The following is a 26,118-nucleotide window of genomic DNA, read 5'->3' as shown; positions in this document are numbered from 1 at the left end:
GCGGTCCACTAGTGAATATGAGCAGTAGGAAGGGTTGGACAGGGTTAGGGTGAGGGTGAGCCCAACCCTTTCAGGCTGCCGTTTGTGTTTTGTATTTCCACAGAATATTCGATTCTTCATGTGAATGAATATCAGATTAGCCAGCAATACCTAAAAGAAAGAGCTGTCCTTTCAGCGCTGTTGTTTGTTTTGATCTGTTTTTAACATCACGAGGAATCAAATAAAGATAAATATATCCTGTTCATCGTTACATATGCATATATACAGTTATATATGTGTGCATGGCAGTAGTATATATGAACATACATACAGTATACATATAGACAAATGATTTGTTGCATACCTCTCTGTATGGTATTTGCATGGGGGTGCATCAAAATGATTATAGTGAAGGTTGTTCAATTTACCCTGTAAACACCCGTATTGTCATATCAACACTGTGAAAAGCTGTATTGATTTATTAGCCCTGTAAACACCTGTATTGATTGGTACTATTGAAGTCTATGCATTGATAAATATAATCTTTTAGAATTGAGATGTGTGTGGCACAGATGAACAAATCACATATTCCAGATATAACTATATTGAAAGATTATTATGATTATTATGTACCGTTCAGATATAACTACATTATGGAATGATTGTGTATGCCTCAGGGTCTCTTTGTGATAATAAAACTATATGATCACACAGGTCTATCCGTCTTTGCTCCATAGAATTAGGTTGATCCCTGTCAAAAGGGCTACTCAGAGAACCTATTCCTGAGGAAAATAACATAAATATATGATGAGATGGGGTCACATCTCTTCTACTCCCTTCTTCCTTGGAGCTGCTGCATATAACATGGCCGCACAGCAGGTCTGTGACACATATAGACCTGTGCAATGCTCATTTTCACAATGCCCTTGCATAACTTGGGGGAATATATTATCGATTTTGTTTCCTCCTTTACAAATGTACTCAACATAGCTCAACGGTCAACGACGACAAACCTTGAGGAGGATCCCTTTCCTTATTAGGGGTCTAGTTTCCATGGTGACCTGTTGGCCTCTGATGTCGCTCTATAAATAGAATACGGGATAGATTTGGTATCTAAACAGGATCATGCTATCAGAGTCTAGAGTTGGTCTGTTAGTGTGTCTGTATGAACTTCTGTCCTCCTGTCCTTATGTCTGTGTTTGGGGGTCTGTCTGTGACGGTTTGTGTGTGGGTCTAGAGGGGAAAGGACAAGGAGTCAACGACATTGTTTTATTTGGTTTGCAGGTATCAGAACATCAGATGGAAGAACAGAGATCACCAGAAACACGTGGTGAACATGAAGAAGTCTAGAAGGACATCATGTGTTTTCTATCTGGGAGAGAGACAATACAGTCCGTTCATTTCAGATGTTAGGAGAAAAATATGAATCCATTTTTCTGATAATATACAAATTGTTTAGTATTATTTGCAATTGAATTATTTCCGAAGCAAAACATCTGTGTCTGTGTCTGTGTCAATCAATCTTTGACTGACCCTAGTCTTCTTAAAACCATCTTAAAGCTTTGGGCAATCCTCCCAGTAATGTTTAAAGAAAAGAAGAAAGAGAAAAATAATATTCATAACGTTAAAGCATTTTCTCCTTGGTCAGAGCCATGGATCAGTATATCATTCTACTTTTTCACTTTCTAAACTAAATATTTTGTAAAAAGCAAGAGGTAAGCTTTGTTTCTGACCTGAATAACAGCATCAGAACATGTGTATCACCAGAACTTCAGCATTCAATAGTGTAGAATATGGCTTCAAAACAATCCTTATGGCTTATTAAATATGGCAAGTAAACATATATATTTATGGCTGTTGCTCCCATATGCAGACGTTATAGGTTATAAAAGTGTTATAAAAGTTACCTTACCCGATGCAGAAAACACAGTTTCACATCTTCTAATTACAAAATTCATCACCGGGTCAACAAACTATAGAATAGCATGTTAAAGAAGCTCTTATTTTGGCAGCATACTCCTTTCACATCTGACAGGTATAATGGTAAAAAAAAAGAAGAAATCCTATCTAACTGACAAAGTTATTGCTAATATATTTTACAATTACTTGTTTGGAACCACAATAAATGGTGTGAATCTCTGTCTGTATTTTAACAAAGGTTTTGGTTAACTTATTGGTTGGGCTACTATTTGGTTTGGAGACTATTGGGTTGTCTAGTAAACTGTTTAATTGGGCTCGATAAAGAACAGTGTTCTGTTCTTGCTAACTAACTAGGTTAGTTAGCTAACTAACTAGGTTAGTTAGCAAGAACCTTGCTAACTAACTAGCAAGGTTCTTGCTAACTAACTATTTCGTCTGGTTGACTTATGGTCAGTATTGGTTGGCCTGGTTAACTAACTGTGTGTTTTGGTTGGCCTGGTTAACTAACAGTGTATAATGGTTGGTCTAGTTAACTGTTAAACTAAGGGTCTGAGTTAGCAAATAGTTTGTATTGGTAGGTATAGTTATCAATTTCATACATGACAAGACAAGGACCCCTCCAGCGTACCCCCATCTAACAAAAAAAACAAACACACGCAATCCAAAGTAAAATCCCTCATCATACTGGGCTTCTATATCAAAGAGTATAAAAATTAATCTGACATTTGGTTCTGGTGTTTCCTACAGGTCGAGACACACGTATTTGGCAGACTTCACTACTTCTAGGGAGTTCTCTTCATAATATGTGAAAATATAGAATTATCCTCAAGTCAAAAAGAGATCAAAATCTGTCCCGTGCGAAGAAGGAGAGGACTGTTCACTCCGACACCTCAACACTTACAGCTTGCACAAAACACTTTTCATCTTTGGATATCTTTCTAAATAGATCTACAGAGAGGCAGTTCTGTAAATGTAGAGATGCTTTTTGTTCAAATCTTTTTTTTTTAAAGAAAATGAAAATGGTGTGTCATAGAAAAATCACGTCTCTGTGAAGCTCAACATGCCAGAGGTATTCTTTAGCGTAGCGGCAGAGAGCATTCCAGAGAACCGGATCAGGTGAAGAGGAAGGGACTTGGACATCCTGTTTCCTGCCCCCCCGTGTGTCGAGGACCTCGATCCTCAGGTCGGTCCACGTAATAAAACCCCATTCACAAACATTGGGACCCTGATGCTAAACAATACTCCTTTACCAGAAGCAGAATGTTCCAGAACCAGTCCAGAAGGTCTGGGTAGTGAGGCACAACACACCATGCCCCCCTCGGCTTCCCCATCAGGCCCGGGGAAGAGGAGGAGGAGGAGGAGGAGGAGGGAGGAAGAGGCGCAGCAGCAACAACAATCACAGTCTCAGGGCTCCTGTATTTCCCCACAGGAGGTGGGCTGTTGACACGGACAAAGGCATTACATACAATAGAACAGGGGCGTCAGACAGCCCTTTTGGTTGGGGGGTTGGCTTGCTTTTCCAGCAGCTCGAGGCAAAGTGGTTCCTTGTGTAGCTGAGGCGTCTGTGGCCACGCTGAGGTAGCTATCTTTGGAGCTAAAGAGTTCTGTGGGGTGGAGGGAGGAGGGAGGAGGGAGGAGGGAGGAGGGGGGAGGGAGGAGGGAGGAGGGGAGGAGGGAGGAGGGGGGGGGTTGTCTCTGCTTCGCCTCCCGCTGTCAGGACTCAGTCAAACATTGGAGGCCACGTCGGTGGCTAAGGCTTGTCGTTCATGAAGGGCGTGTCGGAGCAGAGCTGTAACTTTGGCACCATCCCTCGCTGGGAGGCTCTCTGCTCGGACAGCCGCAAGGCCGCTGGGACGAAGCGTTTGGCGGAATATAAAACTGGGCATCGTTGGTGAAAATCATAAAGAGTGAGTTTGTGTGAGGTGTTGAATCAGCACACAGGGATACAAAGACATCACAGTCCCTTTAGGAGATAGCATATCTCAAGTTCTTGGACAGCGCCGGGCTGCGACTCTAAGGGGGTAATGCTTTGGTTCGCAGGACAGGCGAAGAAGCAGAGACCGAGAGACAGGGTAAGGGGAGAGGGTGAGGGTATGGGTAAGGGGAAGGGGTGAGGGTTAGGGAGAGGTTGTGTGTTGGTCGGTGTCTGTGCCGGAGCGACAGGGGGGTGGTGCCTCCACCAGGACCTGGCAGGGCGGAGGAGGGTTCTCCGTCGCTGGAGCAGGGGTGGGGTCACGTCCCTGTGGGTGGAGAACCGGACGTTAATACAAGACAATCTTTGTGTTTGTGTGTCCGTGTGTGTGTGTGTGTGTGTGTGTGTGCATGTGTGCTTGTGTGTTGGTGTGTGAGAGTGTGTGTGTGTGTGTGTGTGTGTGTGTGTGTGTGTGTGTGTGTGTGTGTGGGTGTGTGTGTGCATGTTTGGGTTTGTGTGCACGTGTGTTTGAGTGTTGGTGTGTGAGTGTGTATGTTTGTTTCTAAACAAGGGGTAACTAACCTGAATGCTCAGCTCAATGGCTTCGGGGCGACCCGGGGATGCTACGTCTTTAGGGGCCCTGGTTCCAACGGGGCCCCTAGGAAGGGTCCAGCGGTCCTGGGTCCCCTTTCTGCAGAGAAAACGGATGAAATATTCACAGTGTACTGGCCCCTCTACTGCCCCCTACTGGCCCTCTACTGGGCCCTACTGGCCCCTCTACTGCCCTCTACTGGCTCCGACTGGCCCCTCTACTGCCCCCTACTGGCCCCTACTGGCCCCTACTGGCCTCTACTGGCCTCTACTGGCCCCTACTGGCCCCTACTGGCCCCTCCACTGGCCCCTCTACTGCCCCCTACTGGCTCCTCTACTGGCCCTCTACTGCCCCCTACTGCACTCTACTGCCCCCCACTGGCCCCCTACTGGCCCCTACTGGCCCCTACTGGCCCCTCTACTGCCCCCTACTGCACTCTACTGCCCCCCACTGGCCCCCTACTGGCCCCTACTGGCCCCTACTGGCCCTCCACTGGCCTCTATTTACCTGTGTCTGTAACCGAAGACGAGGAAGAGGAGGCAGCAGACGATGCAGGCCAGGCTGATGTGGACGCCGATCAGCAGGCCGGAGCCGTGGTTGTCCTCACAGTTACACCCTGCGCACACACACACACACACACACACACACACACACACACACACACACACACACACACACACACACACACACACACACACACACACACACACACACACACACACACACACACACACACACACAGGGACACACACACAGAGGTTACAGGGGGGGCCCCACTGGTTACAACGACCCCAGGGTGAGGAGAGGTGGGTGTGGGGGTGGGGGGGGCTACCTGTAGTTTCGGGGCGGGGCTGGGGGTCGGCCAGGGAGACCAACCGCCGGGTGGCCGCACCGTCTCCGTTCCCGTTGTAGGCCACCAGCCTCACCTCGTACACACCGGCCGCTTCTACGGGGACACAGGGTTACCTTGACGACACACACCGCTAACATGGACCTCACAACGAAACCAGGGGCGGTTCTAGGTTTCTGAAATATCCCGGGGGCCCAGCCCAGGGGGAAAGGGAAAATGAGTGCGGCAATTTTTTTTGTATGCTTTATTGCGGATGCACATTTTTTCATAATGCTTTGCATAAATATAAAAAATACACCGTTTATTGTAGCTTTAAATAGCTGCCTGACTGCAGTGCTGCTTATCCCCAGACATTTAAAGTTCCATTCAAGTTATTTCAGAGTTAAATGAATACAATTGAGACAGACCTTATATGTATGTATATATATGACAGGAGATAGGATAGGCTAATTCACTTGAGGTGGTAAACAGTCTGGTTATGTTTTTAAATCGTTTATTCTCTTGCCAGAAGGACTATCTAGAAGGACTAGGCTACTTTGAGATGCCCCTGGAATCTCCATGTTTGTTTCTAGTGTAAAGCAAAAAAAAACCACGTAGATTCTGGGCTAATCAAATAATATCCACACCATGAATGAAACAGCCCAGTGACGCCACTGAACGAAACCACCCACTGCTACAGGAACACACCGGTACCATGACAACACATAGACGTATATCATGTATTTTCTATAATATGTGTATATGATGTATATCATCTATGTATCTTCAGAAATAATATTGATTATATAGTCTATATGACTGACCCAGGCCGGAGTAGGTGTGGGTGTTGATGTGGGCGGGGAGGGTCTCTAGAGCCTGGAAGTCCGGGAGGGGGACACGGCGGTGGGACAGCCGGAAGCCCTCAACCTTCCCGGGCTTGGACGGCAGCTCCCAGAACACCTGCACGGCGGTCCGGTTCAGCACCTTAGTGAGGAAGGTCTGGGAGGCAGGGACTGTTGGAGACAGAGAGAGACAAGGAGACTGTTAGGAGACAGAGAGAGACAAGGAGACTGTTAGGAGACAGAGACACAAGGAGACTGTTTGGAGACAGAGAGAGACAAGGAGACTGTTAGGAGACAGAGACACAAGGAGACTGTTTGGAGACAGAGAGAGACAAGGAGACTGTTAGGAGACAGAGAGAGACAAGGAGACTGTTTGGAGACAGAGAGAGACAAGGAGACTGTTAGGAGACAGAGAGAGACAAGGAGACTGTTAGGAGACAGAGAGAGACAAGGAGACTGTTAGGAGACAGAGACACAAGGAGACTGTTAGGAGACAGAGAGAGACAAGGAGACTGTTAGGAGACAGAGACACAAGGAGACTGTTGGAGACAGAGAGAGAGACAAGGAGACTGTTAGGAGACAGAGAGAGACAAGGAGACTGTTAGGAGACAGAGAGAGACAAGGAGACTGTTAGGAGACAGAGACACAAGGAAACTGTTGGAGACAGAGAGAGACAAGGAGACTGTTAGGAGACAGAGAGAGACAAGGAGACTGTTAGGAGACAGAGAGAGACAAGGAGACTGTTAGGAGACAGAGAGAGACAAGGAGACTGTTAGGAGACAGAGAGAGACAAGGAGACTGTTAGGAGACAGAGACACAAGGAGACTGTTTGGAGACAGAGAGAGACAAGGAGACTGTTAGGAGACGGAGAGAGACAAGGAGACTGTTAGGAGACAGAGAGAGACAAGGAGACTGTTTGGAGACAGAGAGAGACAAGGAGACTGTTAGGAGACAGAGAGAGACAAGGAGACTGTTAGGAGACAGAGAGAGACAAGGAGACTGTTTGGAGACAGAGAGAGACAAGGAGAGTGTTGGAGACAGAGAGAGACAAGGAGACTGTTAGGAGACAGAGAGAGACAAGGAGACTGTTAGGAGACAGAGAGAGACAAGGAGACTGTTAGGAGACAGAGAGAGACAAGGAGACTGTTAGGAGACAGAGACACAAGGAGACTGTTGGAGACAGAGAGAGAGACAAGGAGACTGTTAGGAGACAGAGAGAGACAAGGAGACTGTTAGGAGACAGAGAGAGACAAGGAGACTGTTAGGAGACAGAGACACAAGGAAACTGTTGGAGACAGAGAGAGACAAGGAGACTGTTAGGAGACAGAGAGAGACAAGGAGACTGTTAGGAGTGAGAGACACAAGGAGACTGTTTGCAGATAGAGAGAGACAAGGAGACTGTTTGAAGATAGAGAGAGACAAGGAGACTGTTTGGAGATAGAGAGAGTGAGAGAGAGAGAGACATGGAGACTGTAAGGAGACAGAGAGAGAGAGAGAGAGAGAGAGAGAGAGAGAGAGAGAGAGAGAGAGAGAGAGAGAGAGAGAGAGAGAGAGAGAGAGAGAGAGAGACAGAGACTGACCGACTTTTAGGAGATATAGAGGGAGACACTGAGAGACAAATCAACTGATGCGGCTAACGGAGAGTAGATGTCAACCCAGCGACCTCCCCTTCTAGAGGCACAGTGATGAATTTGGAACGCAACAACTCGTCTGAATCCAGGTAAGGACAGGCCAACCCTGACGCATCGCTGACTCTGTGCATCCCTTTATGGACACTAATAAAACTCTTATGGAAAGTGTTGTAGTGTAGTGAGAAGTTCGTACCGCCCCCAAGGGTGGTGGTGACGAGGGTGCTGGAGCTCTGGCTGGCCCCCAGCGGGGAGTAGGCCTTCAGGTAGATGGAGTAGGCGGTGGCCGGCTCCAGGGAGGAGAACTCATGCTGGAAGGTGGTCTTGCTGACCGCCTCCTGAAGCTCCTTACTGTCTGGCTCTGAAACATCCAACGGAGGCACTTAGGATACCGATGCTCTCGTGAGTCATCGCTTTCATTTTACATACAACACATATTCCGTGTTTCACGTATCGTTAGGATCAGAGTGGTGTCTGGCGCCCCCTACCTCCCAACATGCGTATGTGCAGCACATATCCGATGATGTGCTCTGTGACCTCGGGGGAGGGGCGCTCCCAGCTCAGCTTCACGGAGGTGGAGGAAGTGGGCGTGGCCTGAAGGTGTGCAGGGGCTTCAGGTAGTTGGGAGGAGGGGCTTAGGGCCAGGCGGGCACTGGCCTGGTTGGTGCCAGCGCTGTTCTCAGCGATGCACTGATAGATGGCCTCATCTTCCGCTGTGATACGGGTTATGGCTAGAGTCCTGTAATACAATATGTAATATTATAATATAAAACATATATATGTTATATATATATATTAATAATAATATAAAACAATATCGATTATTTGCTTTGTGCTGACTGATATAAAGGGTGGATTTGTAAAAGGTGACACAGAGCAGGGTGGGTGTGCTAATGAGAGTTACACACGTGTTGTTGTTGGTGAGCTTGACGTTGTTCCCACTCCCAGGCGAAAGGATCTTTCCGTTCTTCAGCCAGATGATATGCGGCTCGGGGACGCCCTGCGCGCTGCAGGTCAGCACCGCACTGCCACCTGGTGGCCTAGACACAGACTGCGGCCACTGCAGGAACTCAGGTGGAGCTGAGAAAAATAAAATAAAAAATAATTAATAAATATGAAAAAAATAAAATAAATAATATTAATACTCGCAATTCAAATATGAACCAATAGCTACAGAAATATAGTTGACATAAAAAAATACCATTAAAACAAGTGCAATTCCTGTGTGTGTGTGTGTGTGTGTGTGTGTGTGTGTGTGTGTGTGTGTGTGTGTGTGTGTGTGTGTGTGTGTGTGTGTGTGTGTGTGTGTGTGTGTGTGTGTGTCACAGAAGACAGGTGCAGTCTCCCCAAATCTGGTTGCCATGGAAACATGTGTCCCAACTTAACCTCTTGCAGTCCCCACCCCCACCCACATCCAAATTGTCACTCAGAGTGTCTGTATGTGTGTGTGTGTGTGTGTGTGTGTGTGTGTGTGTGTGTGTGTGTGTGTGTGTGGTGTGTGTGTGTGTGTGTGTGTGTGTGTGTGTGTGTGTGCGTGTGTGTTTGCGTGTGTGTGTGTGTGCGTGTGTGTGCGCAAGTGAGGGGGGGCACAGGGTCACAGGTCAGAGGGCAGTAGGGGCCCACATCTAAAAGGAACCATTAATCAATGAGTGCGTGCGTGTGTGTGTGTGTGTGTATGTGTGTTTGTGTATGTTTGTGTGTACGTGGGAGACAGAGATCCGATTTTGTAAACTATTTGCGGTACATAGAATTTGTTACAGAATAAAAATAGGGAGAGAGAGAGAGAGAGAGAGAGAGAGAGAGAGAGAGAGAGAGAGAGTGGGTAGGGGGGAGAGAGAGAGAGAGAGAGAGAGAGAGAGAGAGAGAGAGAGAGAGAGAGAGAGAGAGAGAGAGAGAGAGAGAGAGAGAGAGAGAGAGAGAGAGAGAGAGAGAGAGAGAGAGAGAGAGTGGGTAGGGGGGAGAGAGAGAGAGAGAGAGAGAGAGAGAGAGAGAGAGAGAGAGAGAGAGAGAGAGAGAGAGACAGAGAGAGAGAGACAGAGAAAGAGACAGAGACAGAGACAGAGACAGAGAGGTACACAGAAATAATTATTTTGTATTGTTTCAGCCATGTATATAGTATTTATGAACGAGGAATAGCATTATTATGTATATACTTAGCTTGTTTATAAATGTAAAGGTTTCATATTATTAAAGACAGGTCTCCCTTACCCTAATCTGAATATTTGTGTTTCACATATTTATCGTCCCATTTGATAGAATTGCCGTGCAGAAGTTGTAGGACAGATTTAGCAGTATTAACGGGCTCCAGCTCACTGCTTTAGTGATGTCATTATTTCTCTGATTTATAAATGCTTTTGGCGGAAATGGATTGAGTTTGTCAAAGTGGTGTGATTTGTGGTGTGCTTTTGGCCCTGCTGGCTCCCGTACCGGCTGACAGCTAGAAGAGAGACGGCCCTGGATCTATAATCCCCCAGGAGGTCCTATCTATCTATCCAGAGAGCATCTGGCGCTTATGTTGGGGAGTTATCGATGACTGAATTTTACTAGATTCGTTGATGATTTCATGATTTGGGGTATGTAGTTTAAAAGGGAGAATTGAACATAATAGCTCCTGGCTTAAATTGTTGGAATTAAATTCATCTGTTTGCAAAAAAGCACTTTTGAGGCAAAACACAACAACATTATTGGTATGGAAGAGATGCATAGAAGCACGGTGTGTGTGTATGTGTGTGGGCATAAGTGTGTGTGCATTTTGCGTGTGTATGTGTGTTGTCTTTGTTGAGAACGGGTGGTGGGATTGGGAGTGCGTGTGTGTGTGCTGTCTTTGTGGAGAAGGGGTATTGGGATGGGGATGGTGTGAGTGTGAGTGTGTGTGAGTTTGCGTCTGTGTGTTGTCCTTGTGGAGAACGGGGATTGGGATTGTGTGTGTGTGTGTGAGTGAGTGTATTTGCGTTTGCATGTGTGAGCCTTTGTGGACAATGGGTGGTGGGATTGGGAGTGTGTGTGTGTGTGTGTGTGTGTGTGTGTGTGTGTGTGTGTGTGTGTTGTCTTTGTGGAAGACGGGATGGTGGGTGGATACGAGGGGGTGTAGGGCGGTGTTAGGGGGAGGGGAGGGGTTGAAGGTGAATTTCACACTTGAACTTGGCTGCCAGCTGCTGTTTTAATGACGTCTTTAATTCGGTCTGCGATCAGCAAGTGGAGGCATCTACATCATCTAGATGCAGTTCATCTAGAATTAAAAGATGTAGGTTTATTCTCCTAAAACCTCAACAGGATCTGAGCATAGGGAAGGGGAATGGTTTCCTCTAGCGACACACAATAAAACACATGAACCCACACTAACACACCATCACACTCACAAACTTCATAAAAATGCTGAGACTGTGATGTCATCTCTGAGTGAGGACCCTTAAATCTGTCAGCCCGTGTCAGGGGGCTATGAGGTCGGACGGAGATGGTCCAATCACAGAGCTCCGCGGGCTGCACGTCTGCGCCACATGTTCATTGTGATGTTGAGTGGCCAGGGTCAGTCAGGGTGGGTGCTGATGAATATTCACCAACCCTGGGAACCACGAGGTTGCAGCTACACACTAAGCTGCTTCTCTGTCTGGCTGTATGGCTGTCAGTCTGTCTCCATCCGTCCATCCATCCATCCATCCATCCATCCATCCATCCATCCATCCATCCATCCATCCATCCATCCATCCATCCATCCGTCCATCCATCCATCCATCCATCCATCCATCCATCCATCCATCCATCCATCCATCCATCCATCCATCCATCCATCCATCCATCCATCCATCCATCCATCCATCCATCCATCCATTCATCTATCAATCCAGGTGGGTCTAACTAGGGTTCTGGTACTGGGCGTCTGTGTTCTGGTTGACTGACTACAGTTCTGCGGTTCTGGGTCTCAGACTAGTGTTCTGGGGAAAGACTCTTGACTAGGGTTCTAGGGTTCAGAGTAGGGTTCTGGGGTTCAGACTAGTGTTCTGGGGTTCAGAGTAGGGTTCTAGGGTTCAGAGTAGGATTCTTGGGTTAAGACTAGGGTTCTTGGGTTAAGACTAGGGTTCCGCGGTTCAGACTAGGGTTCTGGGGTTCAGAGTAGGTTTCTGGGGTTCAGAGTAGGGTTCTGTTGTTCAGACTAGGGTTCTGGGGTTCAGACTAGGGTTCTAGGGTTCAGGCTAGGGTTCTGGGGTTCAGACTAGGGTTCTGGGGTTCAGACTAGGGTTCTGGGGTTCAGAGTAGGGTTCTGTTGTTCAGACTAGGGTTCTGGGGTTCAGACTAGGGTTCTGGGGTTCAGGGTAGGGTTCTTGGGTTAAGACTAGGGTTCTGGGGTTCAGACTAGGGTTCTAGGGTTCAGGCTAGGGTTCTGGGGTTCAGACTAGGGTTCTGGGGTTCAGACTAGGGTTCTGGGGTTCAGGGTAGGGTTCTTGGGTTCAGACTAGGGTTCTAGGGTTCAGACTAGGGTTCTTGGGTTAAGACTAGGGTTCTGGGGTTCAGAGTAGGGTTCTGGTGTTCAGACTAGGGTTCTAGGGTTCAGACTAGGGTTCTGGGGTTCAGACTAGGGTTCTGGGGTTCAGACTAGGGTTCTGGGGTTCAGAGTAGGGTTCTGGGGTTCAGACTAGGGTTCTAGGGTTCAGACTAGGGTTCTTGGGTTAAGACTAGGGTTCTGGGGTTCAGGCTAGGGTTCTAGGGTTCAGACTAGGGTTCTTGGGTTAAGACTAGGGTTCTGGGGTTCAGAGTATGGTTCTGGGGTTCAGAGTAGGGTTCTGCTGTTCTGACCTTGCACCACCAGGCGCCCCAGGGCCGTCCTCCGTATCCGGGTGCCTGGCCGGTTGGCCGAGCACACGTAGACCCCGGAGTGCTGCAGGGACGCGTCGGAGATCATCAGGTTCCCGGTTCCCAGCACCTGGATTCCCTCCACGCCGATAGAGCGACCGTCTGGAGAGGGCGAGACATCGAGAGGCATTCAGGACGCGAGTCCAGTTGACGGCTAAACTAAACGAGCTTCAGTACTACAGACGACCAAGGGTGTTGTTACCAAGGCGACTCCATGAGACGATGGGCCTGGGGTTGCCCGTAGCGATGCACTCCAGGATGGCTGTCTCGTGGACCGTGATGGTGAGGTTCTGTGGACCGGACAGAATGACCGGCTCCTTATAAGTCCTGGACCCCGCCGCTGTGGAGACAGACAGAAGTAGCCTTGATAAGACAGACAGCTGGCACAGAGAGACAGTTGTATCCCACTTAAGACAGACATGGAAAAACATGGGAAGACAGAAAGGTATAAACTAATTAAGACAGATTTGTAGCCTAGGTAAGATGGACAGTCTAGCCTCCATAAGACAGGGAGGAAGCACAGAAAAACAGGTGTAGTTCTGTTAAGACTGACAGGTGTAGCCTTGTTAAGACTGACAGGTGTAGCCACGTTAAAACAGACAGGTGTAGCCTGGTTAAGACAGAGAGGTGTAGCCTCGTTAAGACTGACAGGTGTAGCCTCGTTAAAACAGAGAGGTGTAGCCTCGTTAAAACAGAGAGGTGTAGCCTTGTTAAGACAGAGAGGTGTAGCCTCGTTAAGACTGACAGGTGTAGCCTCATTAAGACAGAGAGGTGTAGCCTCGTTAAAACAGAGAGGTGTAGCCTCGTTAAGACTGACAGGTGTAGCCTCGTTAAGACTGACAGGTGTAGCCTCGTTAACACAGTGGTGTGTTACCTGTTACAGTGAGCAGAGCCTCTCGGCTGTAGCGGATGTTAGCGATGTTGGTAGCAACGCAGCGGAACGAACCGCCATCTCCACGACGGAGACCAGAGATCTGAAGGACTCCATGGGGCAGCAGAGTGTACCTACACACACACACAATGTACACACTCTATGATAAATATACAACACAGTATACAGTCATTGTGTGCGTATTCTGTGTGTGTGTGTGTGTGTGTGTGTGTGTGTGTGTGTGTGTGTGTGTGTGTGTGTGTGTGTGTGTGTGTGTGTGTCTGTAGGGTGCGTGGTTACCGTGTGTCCTCAGTGCTCAGGGGACTGAGGTTCTTCTCCCAGGTGATGCTGGCCTCTGGGATCCCGTTCACTTGGCAGGTGAGTCTGGTCACGCCCCCTTCATCCACCGCCACCGACTCTGGGTGGGTGAGGAACTTAGGGAGAGCTAGAGAGAGATAGAGAAATAACTTGAATGACACATACGTATATAATATATGTGTATGTAATATGTATACATAATGTAGATCGATGTCTACTTACAGGCCAGCTGAACGCGGGCCTTGCGGCTGACTATGCGTCCGTCACGGTTCTCCGCTGAACAGTCGTACACGCCGGCGTCGCTCTCGTCGCTCTCCCGCCGCTTGGAAAACTTTTCAATGAGCAGCGTGCCGTTGGCCAGCACGCTCGCCCTCGCGCCGACAGGCACGGCCACGCCGTTCCGCCTCCACGTGACCGATATAGGCCCCTCCCCCTCCACCTGGCAGTCCAGCATCAAGGGCCGGTCCCTCACAGCTATGACATCGCTCGGCTCTTTCAGGAACGCCAACTCTGAGGCTCCGCCGGCAACTAAGAGAGAGGAGGAGGGAGGTTAGCTACCATAAGAGGAGGGAGAACAGCGTTGATGAAGAGGACGCTGATGGTGGTGGTGGTGGTGATGGAGGTGGTGACGGTAGTGATGGAGGTGGTGATGTTGGTGATGGTGGTGGTGGTGGTGGTGATGGTGGTGATGGTGGTGGTGATGTTGGTGATGGTGGTTATGGTGGTGGTGGTGGTGATGGAGGTGGTGATGTTGGTGATGGTGGTGGTGGTGGTGATGGAGGTGGAGACGGTAGTGATGGAGGTGGTGATATTGGTGATGGTGGTGGTGATGTTGGTGATGGTGGTGGTGGTGATGGTGGTGATGGTGGTGGTGATGTTGGTGATGGTGGTTATGGTGGTGGTGGTGAGGATGATGATGATGGGGTGGGATGTGTTGATGGTGGTTGGTGCTGATGTTGGTGATGTTGATGGTTGGTGGTGATGTTGGTGATGGTGGTGGTTGGTGGTGATGTTGGTGATGGTGGTGATGGTGGTGGTTGGTGGTGATGGTGGTGATGGTGGTGGTGATGGTGGTGGTGGTGGTGATCAAGGGGATACTTATTTTGATGTAGGTTTCAAATTGATAGCAATGAGATGAAAGGTAATAAAGAAGAGGAGTAGATTAAATTATAGTAGAGAATACTTACTAGGATGGATTGGATGAACATGACGATGAATACTTACAAGGATGAAGTTGGTGCAGATGGTTTGAGGATGAATCCTAAGATGTGATACAGATGTGATGTGATCAAAGCTCTACAATGCTTCTCTGACATCATCCAAGAGGGACATTTCACACAAACCTTCTGTATTTTAAAATGAGATAGGGTGGGACATCATGTTTAAATAAAGGTTAAAATGAAGCAGAAAATAATGAATTGTGCGTTGGGATAGGTTTGGGGTGAATTGGAGAGAGTTATAGGGACATGAGTGAGTTGGGGTGATTCATAGAGAGTTTGGGCGGGTTAACAACTTAGAGAATAAACTTGCACTTGACTTTGCATTAACATGATTGACGGCTCTTTTCATCCTCTGCATATCCTCCCCCCGTAACTACCCAGACACACACACACACTTGCACACGCACACACCATCACACACACACACACACACACACACACACACACACACACACACACACACACACACACACACACACACACACACACACACACACACACACGCAAACCAGAAACACATTGCATCACAAAAGGAGCATTCACACAAGGGTATGCAAACACAGCAGAAGGGCCGGGAGAAGGAGGAGGAGGTGGCGGAGGAGGAGTGCGTCTGGAGAACTCTTCCTCTTCATTATCTCCATCATCCTCTCCAGAGTTCAACAGCCCCCTCCCCCCCATCCAAATGACCTCTGATCTCTGAACTCTTTTCAACTTGAACTTGGGGGTGACTTTCCCAGGCCTCATCCCAGACATGCTCCCGCCTCCCGCCTCCTTCTCCCCCTCTCTCCCCCTCTCCTCCCATTTAAATCCTTCCACAAAAAATCTGGCACAACATCCAACATCCAACATCTGCTCCCTCAGAACAATCAGCTGCGCTTCTTTCTCCGTCCATAATGCCTTTATTCTCTGTCTCTACAAACTAAAACCCAACTCTGACAACACCAACTAACATACCACTTTATTCTCTGTCTGTTACAAACTGCACACCAACTCTGACAACACGAACATACCACTTCATGCTCTGTGTTATAAACTACACCCCAACTCTGACAACACGAACATACCACTTCATTCTCTGTGTTATAAACTACACCCCAACTATGACAACACTAACATCCACCATTTAATTCTCTGGGTTATAAACTGCAACTCTCACACTACACCACTTTAGAGTTGTAGTGTTATAAACTATAACTCTCACACTTACACAATGCTTTATTTACTCTTTGTGATGAACTACAACTCTATCAAACACCACATAATTGTCTCTGCTCTAAACTACAACCGTAATAACGCTTACACACCAACATATTCTCTGTTAGAAAGTACAACTCTTCCACTTTATTCCCCATCTGTTATGAACTACAACTCTAACAACGCTAACGCACCACTTCATCATCTGTTATAAACTACAACTCTAACTATCCCAACGTCCCCCCTTATTCTCTGTTATAAAGTACAACTCGATAAACACCACTTTTTTTCCATCTGTTAAGAACGACAATTTAACAACACTAACACAACACTTTATTCCTTTCATGGACTCATATTAACTGCCTGTTCTGTTAGTTTGCTCAGAACGTGGGCATGGATTGACTTCATGGATTGGTCTATCCTATGTTGTCCACATATATTCTATAGAGGTGTGTGTTGTCAGTCTATTTGTAACGATATGTTATGATATATTAATATTATGATATGTGTCATGATATGTGTTTTATTTGTTTTGGTTATGTGTTATGATATGCATTTTATGTTATGATGCGTGTTAATATAGGTTGTATGTATTTATGTGTTATGACATGGTTTAATATGTAATATGTGTTGATGTGTTACGCTATGCATTATGATATGTGCTAAAATAGGTATATCGTGTTATGATTTTTGTTACAGGGATATCGTGTTATGATATAGGTTATTATAGGTATATCGTGTTATTTTATACCTTATTATAGGTATATTGTGCTATGATATGTGTTGTGTCAATGTGTTATGACGTTAGGATGTGTGTTAATATAGGTATATTGTGTTATGTAATGCGCTATCATATGTGTTATGTGTTTATGTAATAGGATATGTGCCATTATATTCTATCTGTGTATGTGTTGTGATATGGGTTACTATATGTGTTATATGATATGATATGCGTCATTATTTGTTATCAGTTTATGTGTTATGATATAGGTTACTATATGTGTTATATGATATGATATGCGTTATTATTTGTTATCAGTTTATGTGTTATGATATAGGTTACTATATGTGTTATATGATATGATATGTGTTATTATGTGTTATCAGTTTATGTGTTATGATATAGGTTACTATATGTGTTATATGATATGATATGTGTTATTATGTGTTATCAGTTTATGTGTTATGATATGTGTTATGGGTTATATGATATGATATGATATGATATGATATGTGTTATTATGTGTTATGATATGGGTTACTATATGTGTTATGGGTAATAAGATATGATATGTGTCATTATTTTCTGTTTTTTCTGTTGATGCGTTTGTATTTATGTATTCAGCTCTGCTGGCCGTGCGCTCTCCTCATCTGCAGGGATTAATTTTACCATCTGGCTCCACTGGGGTCCCAGTATGGGGGGTGGGTCGGTCTTGGTGACTCCCTCCCCCCATGGGGTTTGACCCCAACCCACAGGGTCATGGGAGAGTGAGGTTATGGGGGGGTGGGGTCAGGGACGTCTTGCATTCGGCCTCACGGAGCACCTAATCCCCACCCTCTCGCCTCGACACCCCACCCAGCTCAACTACGGTCCATTGCTGGACCTCAACTTGACCGTGAATTTGTTGTTTAGTTGTGGCTCGTCAAAACTCATACATATACTCGGGTTCACCCAATAGACTCTATAATGTTCGTAAACATTCTATAATGTTCACCGCCCTATAACCCTAGTCCGAAAGTGTTCACCATATACGCTCTAGTTTTAAGCCAATACACATTCTACGTTTCCCCATACACACGCTGTAGTGCTCAATATATCCATCGAGTTTACACGTTTTACACTGTGTGTTCACTATACACTCCAGTTTACACGCTTTACACTCGATTCCACTGTTATTGTTCCTCAACAACAATACACACTCTGTTCCCACGCAATCATTCACAAGGGATGTAGATAGAGTAAGCACTGACCATTGTAAATACCTGCATCTCGTAAAGTATTAGGGATTATTCCGTAAACAAAGGGTTAGCGCTAGGGTTGGGATGTAGCACACTCCAGAGTGCTACCAGATTCTGGCTCAAAAGAGGCTATTGAACAGTAGTGTCACTCTAACGTCCCCCTACCAAATTCCTATAATTATCCGACAGTATTTGTTAGAAAAATAAACACATTATGTTATTTTGTCGTCCTCGACAACAGACCAACCCACACACATGGGATGGGCCTAATCCTTTGTTTTTCTGGTGTATGTTAATTAGTGTTGAGGAGTCTATAGTGCGTATGTCTAAGTGATTGTGTTTTGGGTGTGTGTGTGTGTGTGTGTGTGTGTGTGTGTGTGTGTGTGTGTGTGTGTGTGTGTGTGTGTGTGTGTGTGTGTGTGTGTGTGTGTTTGTGTGTGGCGTGTGGTGTGAGTGGGGGATGTGATTGTGTGTGTGTGTGTGTGTGTGTGTGTGTGTGTGTGTGTGTGTGTGTGTGTGTGTGTGTGATATTCTGAGGTCAACGGGGGTCACCCGGTTGACCTCTGGCTAGCTCGGCCGTCTGTGACCGTGACCATGGCGACCACAAACTACCCCTCAGCCTAAGTCTAAGGGGACCTGACTTCAGCTCCTACCCTGACCACAACATTAGTTTTGGGCTTTCAAAGTGTACATATAAACAAAAAAAGTAAACATAATAGAAAAACAGCTCAGACATGTGTTGATACGACTAGATTATAAAACTCTTATAACATAGAAAAATATACATAAATATAATACTGATGGTATATATACTAAGGCTCCAAGCATTGGTTGAAACAAAAAGCTATCGGACTCAAACAGCCATTTCACTAGGTTCAACAGATTCCATAAAGTTCAATAGAAAAGACCACACAGCCAAGTCTTTCTATTCATCTAATAAAATGCACAATATAGAGCATAGGCCTATAGGCATATTAGGTCACAATTAAAGCTCTTATTTGTTCATAATAATTGTAATTATTTCCAAATAATATAACGGAAATATTAACTGAAATCCATTGATACAAATGAAACGTTTTTAGGTAATAGAAGTGCCTGTCTTTTGAAAATTTCCCAAAATGAAATCGGCCCACATTAGGATTATTTATTTTAATAATGAACAATATAAAACGATGCGCATGGTAAAAACAGAAAGACTTGAGAGTGGTTTTACCTGACAAGATGAAGAAGGCAGAGAGCAGGTGGAGCGAGCGCATCATTGTTCAGTCCTCTTCACAAAATCCTCACAAAATCAAACTGAAATGCATTAGATCCGCAAAGGTGAATTAATTACCACACACATTTATTAATATAACGCGATAAAATTCACACAAAAAAACCCGAGAATTCAATTCAATGACACGTCCTTGCGGTTCGATATGCGCTCCACTCGAGGTGGAGGTAGAGACTGACTGGACGATCTAGGATACGGGATGGACCGCAGCTGGGGAGTGTGGGGACACCCCCCCCAACCCCAACACATCCTTAACACAACCCTTAACCCCCCCCACACACACACCCAAAAAACAGCCCTAACCCAACACACCCCTACCCCCAAAACAACCCCTACCCAACAGACCTCTCTGGAGGGGCGGGGTGTGAACGAGCCCCAGCACGCGCAGGAGCCGTGACGCAGCTGAACTTGATCACCTGAAGGGGGCGTGGTCTCATATGTAGATCCATGAAGGGTAGCTGCGGTAGCTGTAGCCGGGGCCACGGCCGGGGCCCTTGTGGTGTGGGCTATATCTTTTGGTTTTTCTCGAGGTTTTGCGTCACAGAGTGTGCCCCTCTCGGCCACAGTCGAGTTCTTCAGCGTTAGTTGTTCATTTCAATAAAATAATTAAGCAATAATAATTAATCTAATAATAATAATAATAAATAGCTCTATATATAGCAGCTGAGTTATTTTATGGTTAGTTTATAAAGAAGATAAAATAATACCGTAGTTCATACAGTATTAAGTCAACATATTGCATATTTAACATTTCTATCAACATCTTATATGTGAACAAGAAAGTTTGAGCCCATCGAGTCAATCTATCCAGATCGTTTTTATCTATAAATGATTGTACTTTATCCGCCATTACCAGAGACCGTGGAAAAATAGAGAGAGAGAGAGAGATATGGTACAGATGGTAGACTAGTAGGCCTACTGTATAATGTTATCTAATCTAGAAGTTTTTGTCAGTTTCCATTTGATTGTATTTCAGTTTTGAGTTAAGTTTCCCTGTTATCTCTAAGACTCTTATCTCTTTTCCTTGTCGTTTATTTTCCTGTTTCACTTTGAAAGATCCCATTCTAGTTTCAGAATAAGGCTTGTTAACTAATCAAAAATTGGTAACAGCATTTAAGATCTACATCCACATTTTGATAATCAAACATTACATTTTTTTAATAAACATCACGTCAATCCTTCCAGGTTGATTCTGCCCCGTTGTCCACCCTTCAGCCTCGATCTTGAAAGCTATAAATCTGTACGTGTGGAATGCGGTGATATCGGGTGGTTTCCGTCGTACATGCTGAGGATCACGACCGCGGAACCACGAGCACCTGACTCAGCATGACTCATCTGACTGTGGGGTCAATAATGCGAGAGAAGCGCTTCTTCTATTACTTCAGCGATACCTGCTTGCTGTTTTTTGACCGGGGTTGTTTGGAAATGTGCGCCTCTAAATTTCAGCAAGTAGGGAACAAACTCAGTCAAGGACTGGCTATCAAACTGAAGGTGGTTGTTACAGAGGGTGAAATGTTCCATGAACCACATCAGGTTCTCGAAAAAATCTCAAGAATGGGGAAGAAATAGATAGTGTGAACATTTTATCAAGATATCGAAAACCTGTTTATATTTACCATGCAAGTATTTAGTTTTAACTAACCACAATCACACTGTACTACTGTTACTACAAAACTCTGTATACAATAAGGACCACCGTTTAGATGTTACCATAACACTGGGAAGAACCTATACCAGAAACAGAAATAACATAAAATGCAGATTCAACGAATAATTTATTATTTCTGAAATCAATAATATATGAAACAACAAATACGTGGTAAAAAAAAGCAGCAAGATTTGTTTTATGTACATAATTGTTACATGTGAAATAATAACATGGCAACAGATGTTGACCGAACAAAGAAGTCTTGAAAAGTACAGAATATAAAATATTTTCTACAGAAAGTAGTAACATAACAGTGAACTAAAGTGCCGAACACTCAAAACTTTAAACCTTAAAAGCAAGACAGCAATGGAGAGGACAAGTGTGACAGTTCCTCATCGAGAGACTGGGGGGGGGATCTGGTTCTAGAGAGGGGGGGGGGGGGTGAGGGGAATAGAAGCGGGGTCGCGATCTAGATTAAAGGCGGGGTTTGGTTATAGACTGGATGAGGGTTCTGGTTGTAGACTAGAGGAGGGGTCTAGTTCTAGACTAGAGGGGTCTGGTTCTAGACTAGAGGGGTCTGGTTCTAGACTAGGGGAGGGGTTTGGTTCTAGACTAGGGGAGGGGTTTGGTTCTAGACTAGGGGAGGGATTTGGTTCTAGACTAGAGGAGGGGTCTGGTTCTAGACTAGAGGAGGGGTCTGGTTCTATCCTGGATGAGGGGTTTGGTTCTAGACTAGAGGAGTCTGGTTCTATCCTGGGTGAGGGGTCAGCTGCTAGCCTGGACTGACCCGGACCTGCAGACTCCAGAACAGCCTCATGTCCTATCGGTCTCCTCCTCCTCCTGCTGCTGCTAGCCACCTCCTCCTCCTAGCAGCAGGGGGCGCTGCGCTCTGTCCTCATCCACTGTGACCTAAGTCAAGGTAGCGCTCCTCCTCCTGGCAGCAGGAGGTGCAGTGTTCTCTCCTCCGCCTGGCGGGTTTCAGAACACCTGGATGACCTGCTGGCCACTCGGAACGCTGTCGTCCACCTGAGCAGGCACAAGCATCATTAAATACCGTCAATTGCTAGAATTTGAAAAAAACCACAGCCACAACGCTGGTGGCATTCATCGTAACATCAGGCAGCCGCAGTGCCGAGAGTGACATCGTGGTTCACTTCATACCTCGGAGTAAGGGGGAGGAAGGGGGGGGTAGGCTTGGGGCGGGGCCAGCATAAAGAGGCCGTCCTCGTCCTCGTCTTCGTCGCAGTCGTGAAGCAGGGGCGTGCGGGTGATGTCCCCGGCGAGGCGGGGCAGGTTGGAGTAGCTGGGCAGGTTGGGGTAACTGCTGGGCAGGTTGGGGTAGCTACCGGGTATGTTGGCGTAGCTGGGCGGCGGCGAGGGCAAGGAGGCCCAGCTGTCTGACGGGGCTCGCAGCGAGCTGACCTGGCTGCTGACGCTGCTGGATCGGCTGGAGAACCCTCCGAACGGGCCGGTACCGATCACCAGCGGCAGCTCCACCACCATCTTATCGCTGCCAGGTATGTGGACGTATACCTGTAGGGGGGGGGGGGGGGGGGGGGGGGGAATGGCGATACTCAGGTGAACCCAGGGCTCGGACATAATAATAATAATAATAATAATACATTTAATTTAGAGGCGCCTTTCAAGACACCCAAGGTCACCTTACAGAGCATATAGTCATCATAAATCGTTTAAAAATAAAAATTAAAAATAAATAAACAAAAATACATAGACATAGGACGTATTACGGTGAGTTTGCCATGGACTTCTGTTGGGTTCAATCTAGGTTTTTTAAGCTGACTTAGCCGTTTAAATCGAGAGTCGAACGCAAACTTGTCGGTAGAAAATAGAGTTTAAAGCTGGCTTCAGAGTGTAAAGCTGACTTGACGGCAGAGTATGGAGCGTAAAGCTGACTTGGCGGCAGAGTATGGAGCGTAAAGCTGACTTGGCGGTTGAATTTAGAGTCTGCAACGCTGGCTTGGCAGACATATCTAGAGTGTGCGGCTGACTTCCCAGAACCTAGAGCATAAAGCTGACTTGACATTTGAATCCAGAGTGTGAAGCTGACTTCAGAGAGTGAGCTTACCATGAGGACGTAGTCCACTTTGATGATGTCACAGCCCTGGAGCGAGGGCTGTAGCTTCGGCACTCGGATGGTCCGGCCCTGCCACATGTCACACATCCCAGAGATGATGTGGTTCCCCCGGACAGACGTCAGCTTCTGCTTCAGGACTTTGACGCGACCCCCAGCCTGGTAGCTGTGCTTGGCCACGATGGCGGCCTTGGGGACCACGATTCGAGAGCAGCTGTTCTCAAACTTGGCGTTGAGACTGATCTCCTCGCCCTCGCAGAAACCTTTCCGGTCAATCCTCGCCGAGATGCTGACCTGACCGTCCGGGATGAAGAGACAGCTCACCTTCTTATGCTTGCTTGCTGCTACTGGAGCCTGCAGAGGAGGGGAACGAGGGAGATCGAGGAGAGAGGAGGTACAATAATAAAAATAATAATAGTGAAGGGTGTTATGATGGGTGTATGATACATAAATGGGGTGACAAATAGATTGGATCGTGTTTGGGTCGTACCAGTAGGTGTGGTCATTTGATAAGACAAGAAACATGACCAGAGATTGGATGTGATGATAGGTCAAATTATATAAGTTGAGATAAAATATCAGGTTTGGATCGTACCAGAAGATCGGGGGTGTTGATGTCCAGAGGTTCCTCAACCTCAAAACTTTTCTCACAGTGTTGTGGTGGCGCGCAAGGCCGCTCCATCACCGCACGAACGTAATACCGCACATAGCCGAACTTGCCAGCGTATGACGACACAAGGCACCTGGTTGGGGAAGGAGTGATGTTAGCAGCCTGTCCTAACCATGGAAACGGTGAGGAGTGTGTTATTGTGTGCTATACGGACCCTGGAGCAGGCAGCTCGAAGCCAAACATGAACTCGTATTTGTTTCCTGGTCTGAGAGTGAAGGAGCCATCTGGAGCTAGGCACACAAGTTCATACACGACGACTTATTACACAAATACTTCAATCGACATACAATTTACTAATGTTATGATGAAGCCAGAAATGCGGTCAATAGGTCGTTGTGTACTGCAGTGAACATCTAAACAATAACTTTTAAGTTGCCCTTACCTCTAGTCTGATTGTCCAGATGAACAACCTCTTCGTATTTCAGATAATCGATCTCCTCTCGACACTTTTGTTTTCCTTTGGCGTACTCCACTTTACCGCAGCCCACACCAAGCACCTTGAGGACGGATACTTTGGTCACCTCCGACACCTCCACCACCACGTTCCCAGCCACCTTATCCCCGCTACAGTAGAAGGCCTTGCTGGGATCGCTGAACACTACCTCGAACGTCTTTAACTTCTTCATAACCACCATCGTGACCCGCCGACCCGGGACTATTGTCAATGTTCAAAACAAGACCTTTGGCCGCTGTCTTTCATCGACAAAGTGCCCCTTTCGATTGCGGGCTTGTTTGCTCTCCGTATGTTTCTTCTGAATGTAAATATTGAGTTACCGCGGAGGCTTTATACGGAAGACGGCACCGCGCGGTGTCCACTTACAGAGCATGCAGTCAAGGAATGGACACAGCGATGATTCGGCAGTGGAGGCCTGTGATTGGCTGAAATATTTTGTTTGTGCCACTAGTAGCCAATCGTAGCCAAGAAAGCCCGCGTGGACAGCGCGTGGACAGAACCACCCTGGCCATAAATACTCCACCGACCGCTGGGTGTCTATAAAAAAACAGTATGCCAAGGAGGCTTATTTGTCGGAAGTCGACAGACAGGTGGTCCACAAACAAAACAACCAACGACCTTTGGTTCAGTACCCCAGCGCACCTATATTTGTTTATCAGCGTCACTGGTATAATTATTGGTTATGTTCACTAATACAACTGTACTAGGCCTACTTCCCGTACCCCCCGTTTAGTTCTTTACCACTGGTGTCGTTCCCTAGCAGGCTACCGCCGGACATTCACGAGTATCAATGGTTTAGTCCACCAGTACCACTGGTTTTATTAAGGGAAGAACGTGCATAATTTAGACATCTTAAAGGCATACTGTACGATTTCCAGTGATATGCACTTTTTAATATGTTGTTGAAATTGGTTTTTACATCCTGACAGCAATAAATAACTTATGGGCAATGAAAAAGAAGCAAAAAAAAAACGAATTCTGTATCGGCTATAAACCTGTTAAAATGCTTACCAATCGGAGACATTGTACCCTAATCTAAAGAACCAATCACAAGCCTGCGCGTTCTCTCCCCTCTGTGTACGAGCCTGAGCCGGCCTGAGCGCGTTCACGGAGGGCAAAGAAAGCGTTGTTGTCATAGTAGTTCATGACAGTGGACTAGACCTAGTGAGCCTACGTCAACACGATGGAAGAAAAAAAACTGAAGTTACCACTGCTGCCGTTACTTGCCCCGGTTCATCCTTTTAAAAAAGAAAGACAGAAACTGAAAAGGCAGCAACAAAAAAGAAGTTGGAAACTGCTCGAGGAAAAACGAGAATAAATATTGGATTAGCTTTTCAGCGATGGCGACAGCTGAGGGAGTTGAATGGCCTGAAAAGTGACGCAATGGTTGCCGTTGAAGTAAGCCGTAAGCAGCAGCAGCGCTCGTGCACGGCTCTGTGTCGAAGGGTGGGGGCAGGGAGTCCTGAAGGGTGGGGGAGGAGTTAAACGGAACTCCGAAGAGAAGCTAATTTCAAATCATGCTAGCTCTCTCACATCGTACAGTATAGCTTTAAGGTTTAGTTGCTGTTTGAGTTAAATAGTGCCACTGATTAGACAGACGCATCAATGGATAATTAGTGAGGTGAACTGGACACGGATGAGGGCTAGTAGGGGTATGATGTCATACTTTTTATTTTTACAGTCATTCCAACCATTTCCTGCAAATTAATGTATAAATATCAATTAATTTAAAAAATAAATAAAAATAGTGCTCCTGATTTAGTAGAAGTTCCCCTGGTTATTACTATTCACTAGTATGCCTAGTACTGGTTAAGTTCATCAGTACAACCTGTTTCATCAGTTTCACTAATGCCACTAGTTTAATTTAGT

The 26,118-nt window shown here is 46.3% G+C and overlaps 2 protein-coding genes across 5 annotated transcripts; both read right to left on the bottom strand.

The window, feature by feature from the left end:
- Nucleotides 1-1,234: 1,234 nt before the first annotated feature.
- LOC132467928 (immunoglobulin superfamily DCC subclass member 3-like) lies at nt 1,235-20,079 on the bottom strand. 4 transcript variants are annotated; one of them, XM_060065513.1, is made up of 15 exons: nt 19,326-20,079; nt 14,964-15,000; nt 13,962-14,267; nt 13,722-13,866; nt 13,425-13,555; nt 12,753-12,890; nt 12,494-12,652; nt 8,611-8,782; nt 8,191-8,441; nt 7,899-8,063; nt 6,057-6,245; nt 5,236-5,349; nt 4,911-5,019; nt 4,394-4,502; nt 1,235-4,139 (listed from the first exon to the last, which is right to left on the bottom strand). In XM_060065513.1, exons 3-15 carry the CDS (start codon nt 14,191-14,193, stop codon nt 4,017-4,019), a joined length of 2,037 nt encoding a protein of 678 aa, XP_059921496.1. In that variant the 5' UTR covers nt 14,194-14,267; nt 14,964-15,000; nt 19,326-20,079; the 3' UTR covers nt 1,235-4,016. The 4 variants fall into 4 exon arrangements, with proteins under 4 accessions (XP_059921496.1, XP_059921498.1, XP_059921495.1 ...); XM_060065515.1 differs by lacking the exon at nt 19,326-20,079 and adding an exon at nt 16,080-18,556 and having other exon boundaries at nt 14,964-16,025; XM_060065512.1 differs by lacking the exon at nt 14,964-15,000.
- A 1,062-nt stretch (nt 20,080-21,141) lies between these two features.
- Nucleotides 21,142-24,627, bottom strand: LOC132467931 (thioredoxin-interacting protein-like). The gene is made up of 6 exons (XM_060065518.1): nt 24,178-24,627; nt 23,950-24,025; nt 23,721-23,868; nt 23,120-23,479; nt 22,195-22,566; nt 21,142-22,059 (listed from the first exon to the last, which is right to left on the bottom strand). The coding sequence occupies exons 1-6, from the start codon at nt 24,428-24,430 to the stop codon at nt 22,012-22,014; spliced, it is 1,257 nt and encodes a 418-aa protein (XP_059921501.1). The 5' UTR covers nt 24,431-24,627; the 3' UTR covers nt 21,142-22,011.
- Between the last annotated feature and the right edge of the window lie 1,491 nt (nt 24,628-26,118).

The sequence above is a fragment of the Gadus macrocephalus genome, chromosome 11, assembly GCF_031168955.1.
Source record: "Gadus macrocephalus chromosome 11, ASM3116895v1".
In the NCBI taxonomy this organism is placed as follows: domain Eukaryota; kingdom Metazoa; phylum Chordata; class Actinopteri; order Gadiformes; family Gadidae; genus Gadus; species Gadus macrocephalus.
This window is presented reverse-complemented; position numbering and strand designations above follow the sequence as displayed.

What these genes read in the sequence shown, in the direction of transcription:
- LOC132467928 (XM_060065512.1), bottom strand. Translation starts at nt 19,371, where the DNA reads ATGATGCGCTCGCTCCACCTGCTCTCTGCCTTCTTCATCTTGTCAG. An exon ending in CCACACCTACTCCGGCCTGG is followed by an intron (nt 5,350 to 6,056) that starts GTCAGTCATATA and finishes GTGTCCCCGTAG; the next exon opens with AAGCGGCCGGTGTGTACGAG. An exon ending in CCATTGAGCTGAGCATTCAG is followed by an intron (nt 4,140 to 4,393) that starts GTTAGTTACCCC and finishes CTCCACCCACAG; the next exon opens with GGACGTGACCCCACCCCTGC.
- LOC132467931 (XM_060065518.1), bottom strand. Translation starts at nt 24,430, where the DNA reads ATGGTGGTTATGAAGAAGTTAAAGACGTTCGAGGTAGTGTTCAGCGAT. An exon ending in TCTGGACAATCAGACTAGAG is followed by an intron (nt 24,026 to 24,177) that starts GTAAGGGCAACT and finishes TTGTGTGCCTAG; the next exon opens with CTCCAGATGGCTCCTTCACT. An exon ending in TTCGAGCTGCCTGCTCCAGG is followed by an intron (nt 23,869 to 23,949) that starts GTCCGTATAGCA and finishes TTCCCCAACCAG; the next exon opens with GTGCCTTGTGTCGTCATACG.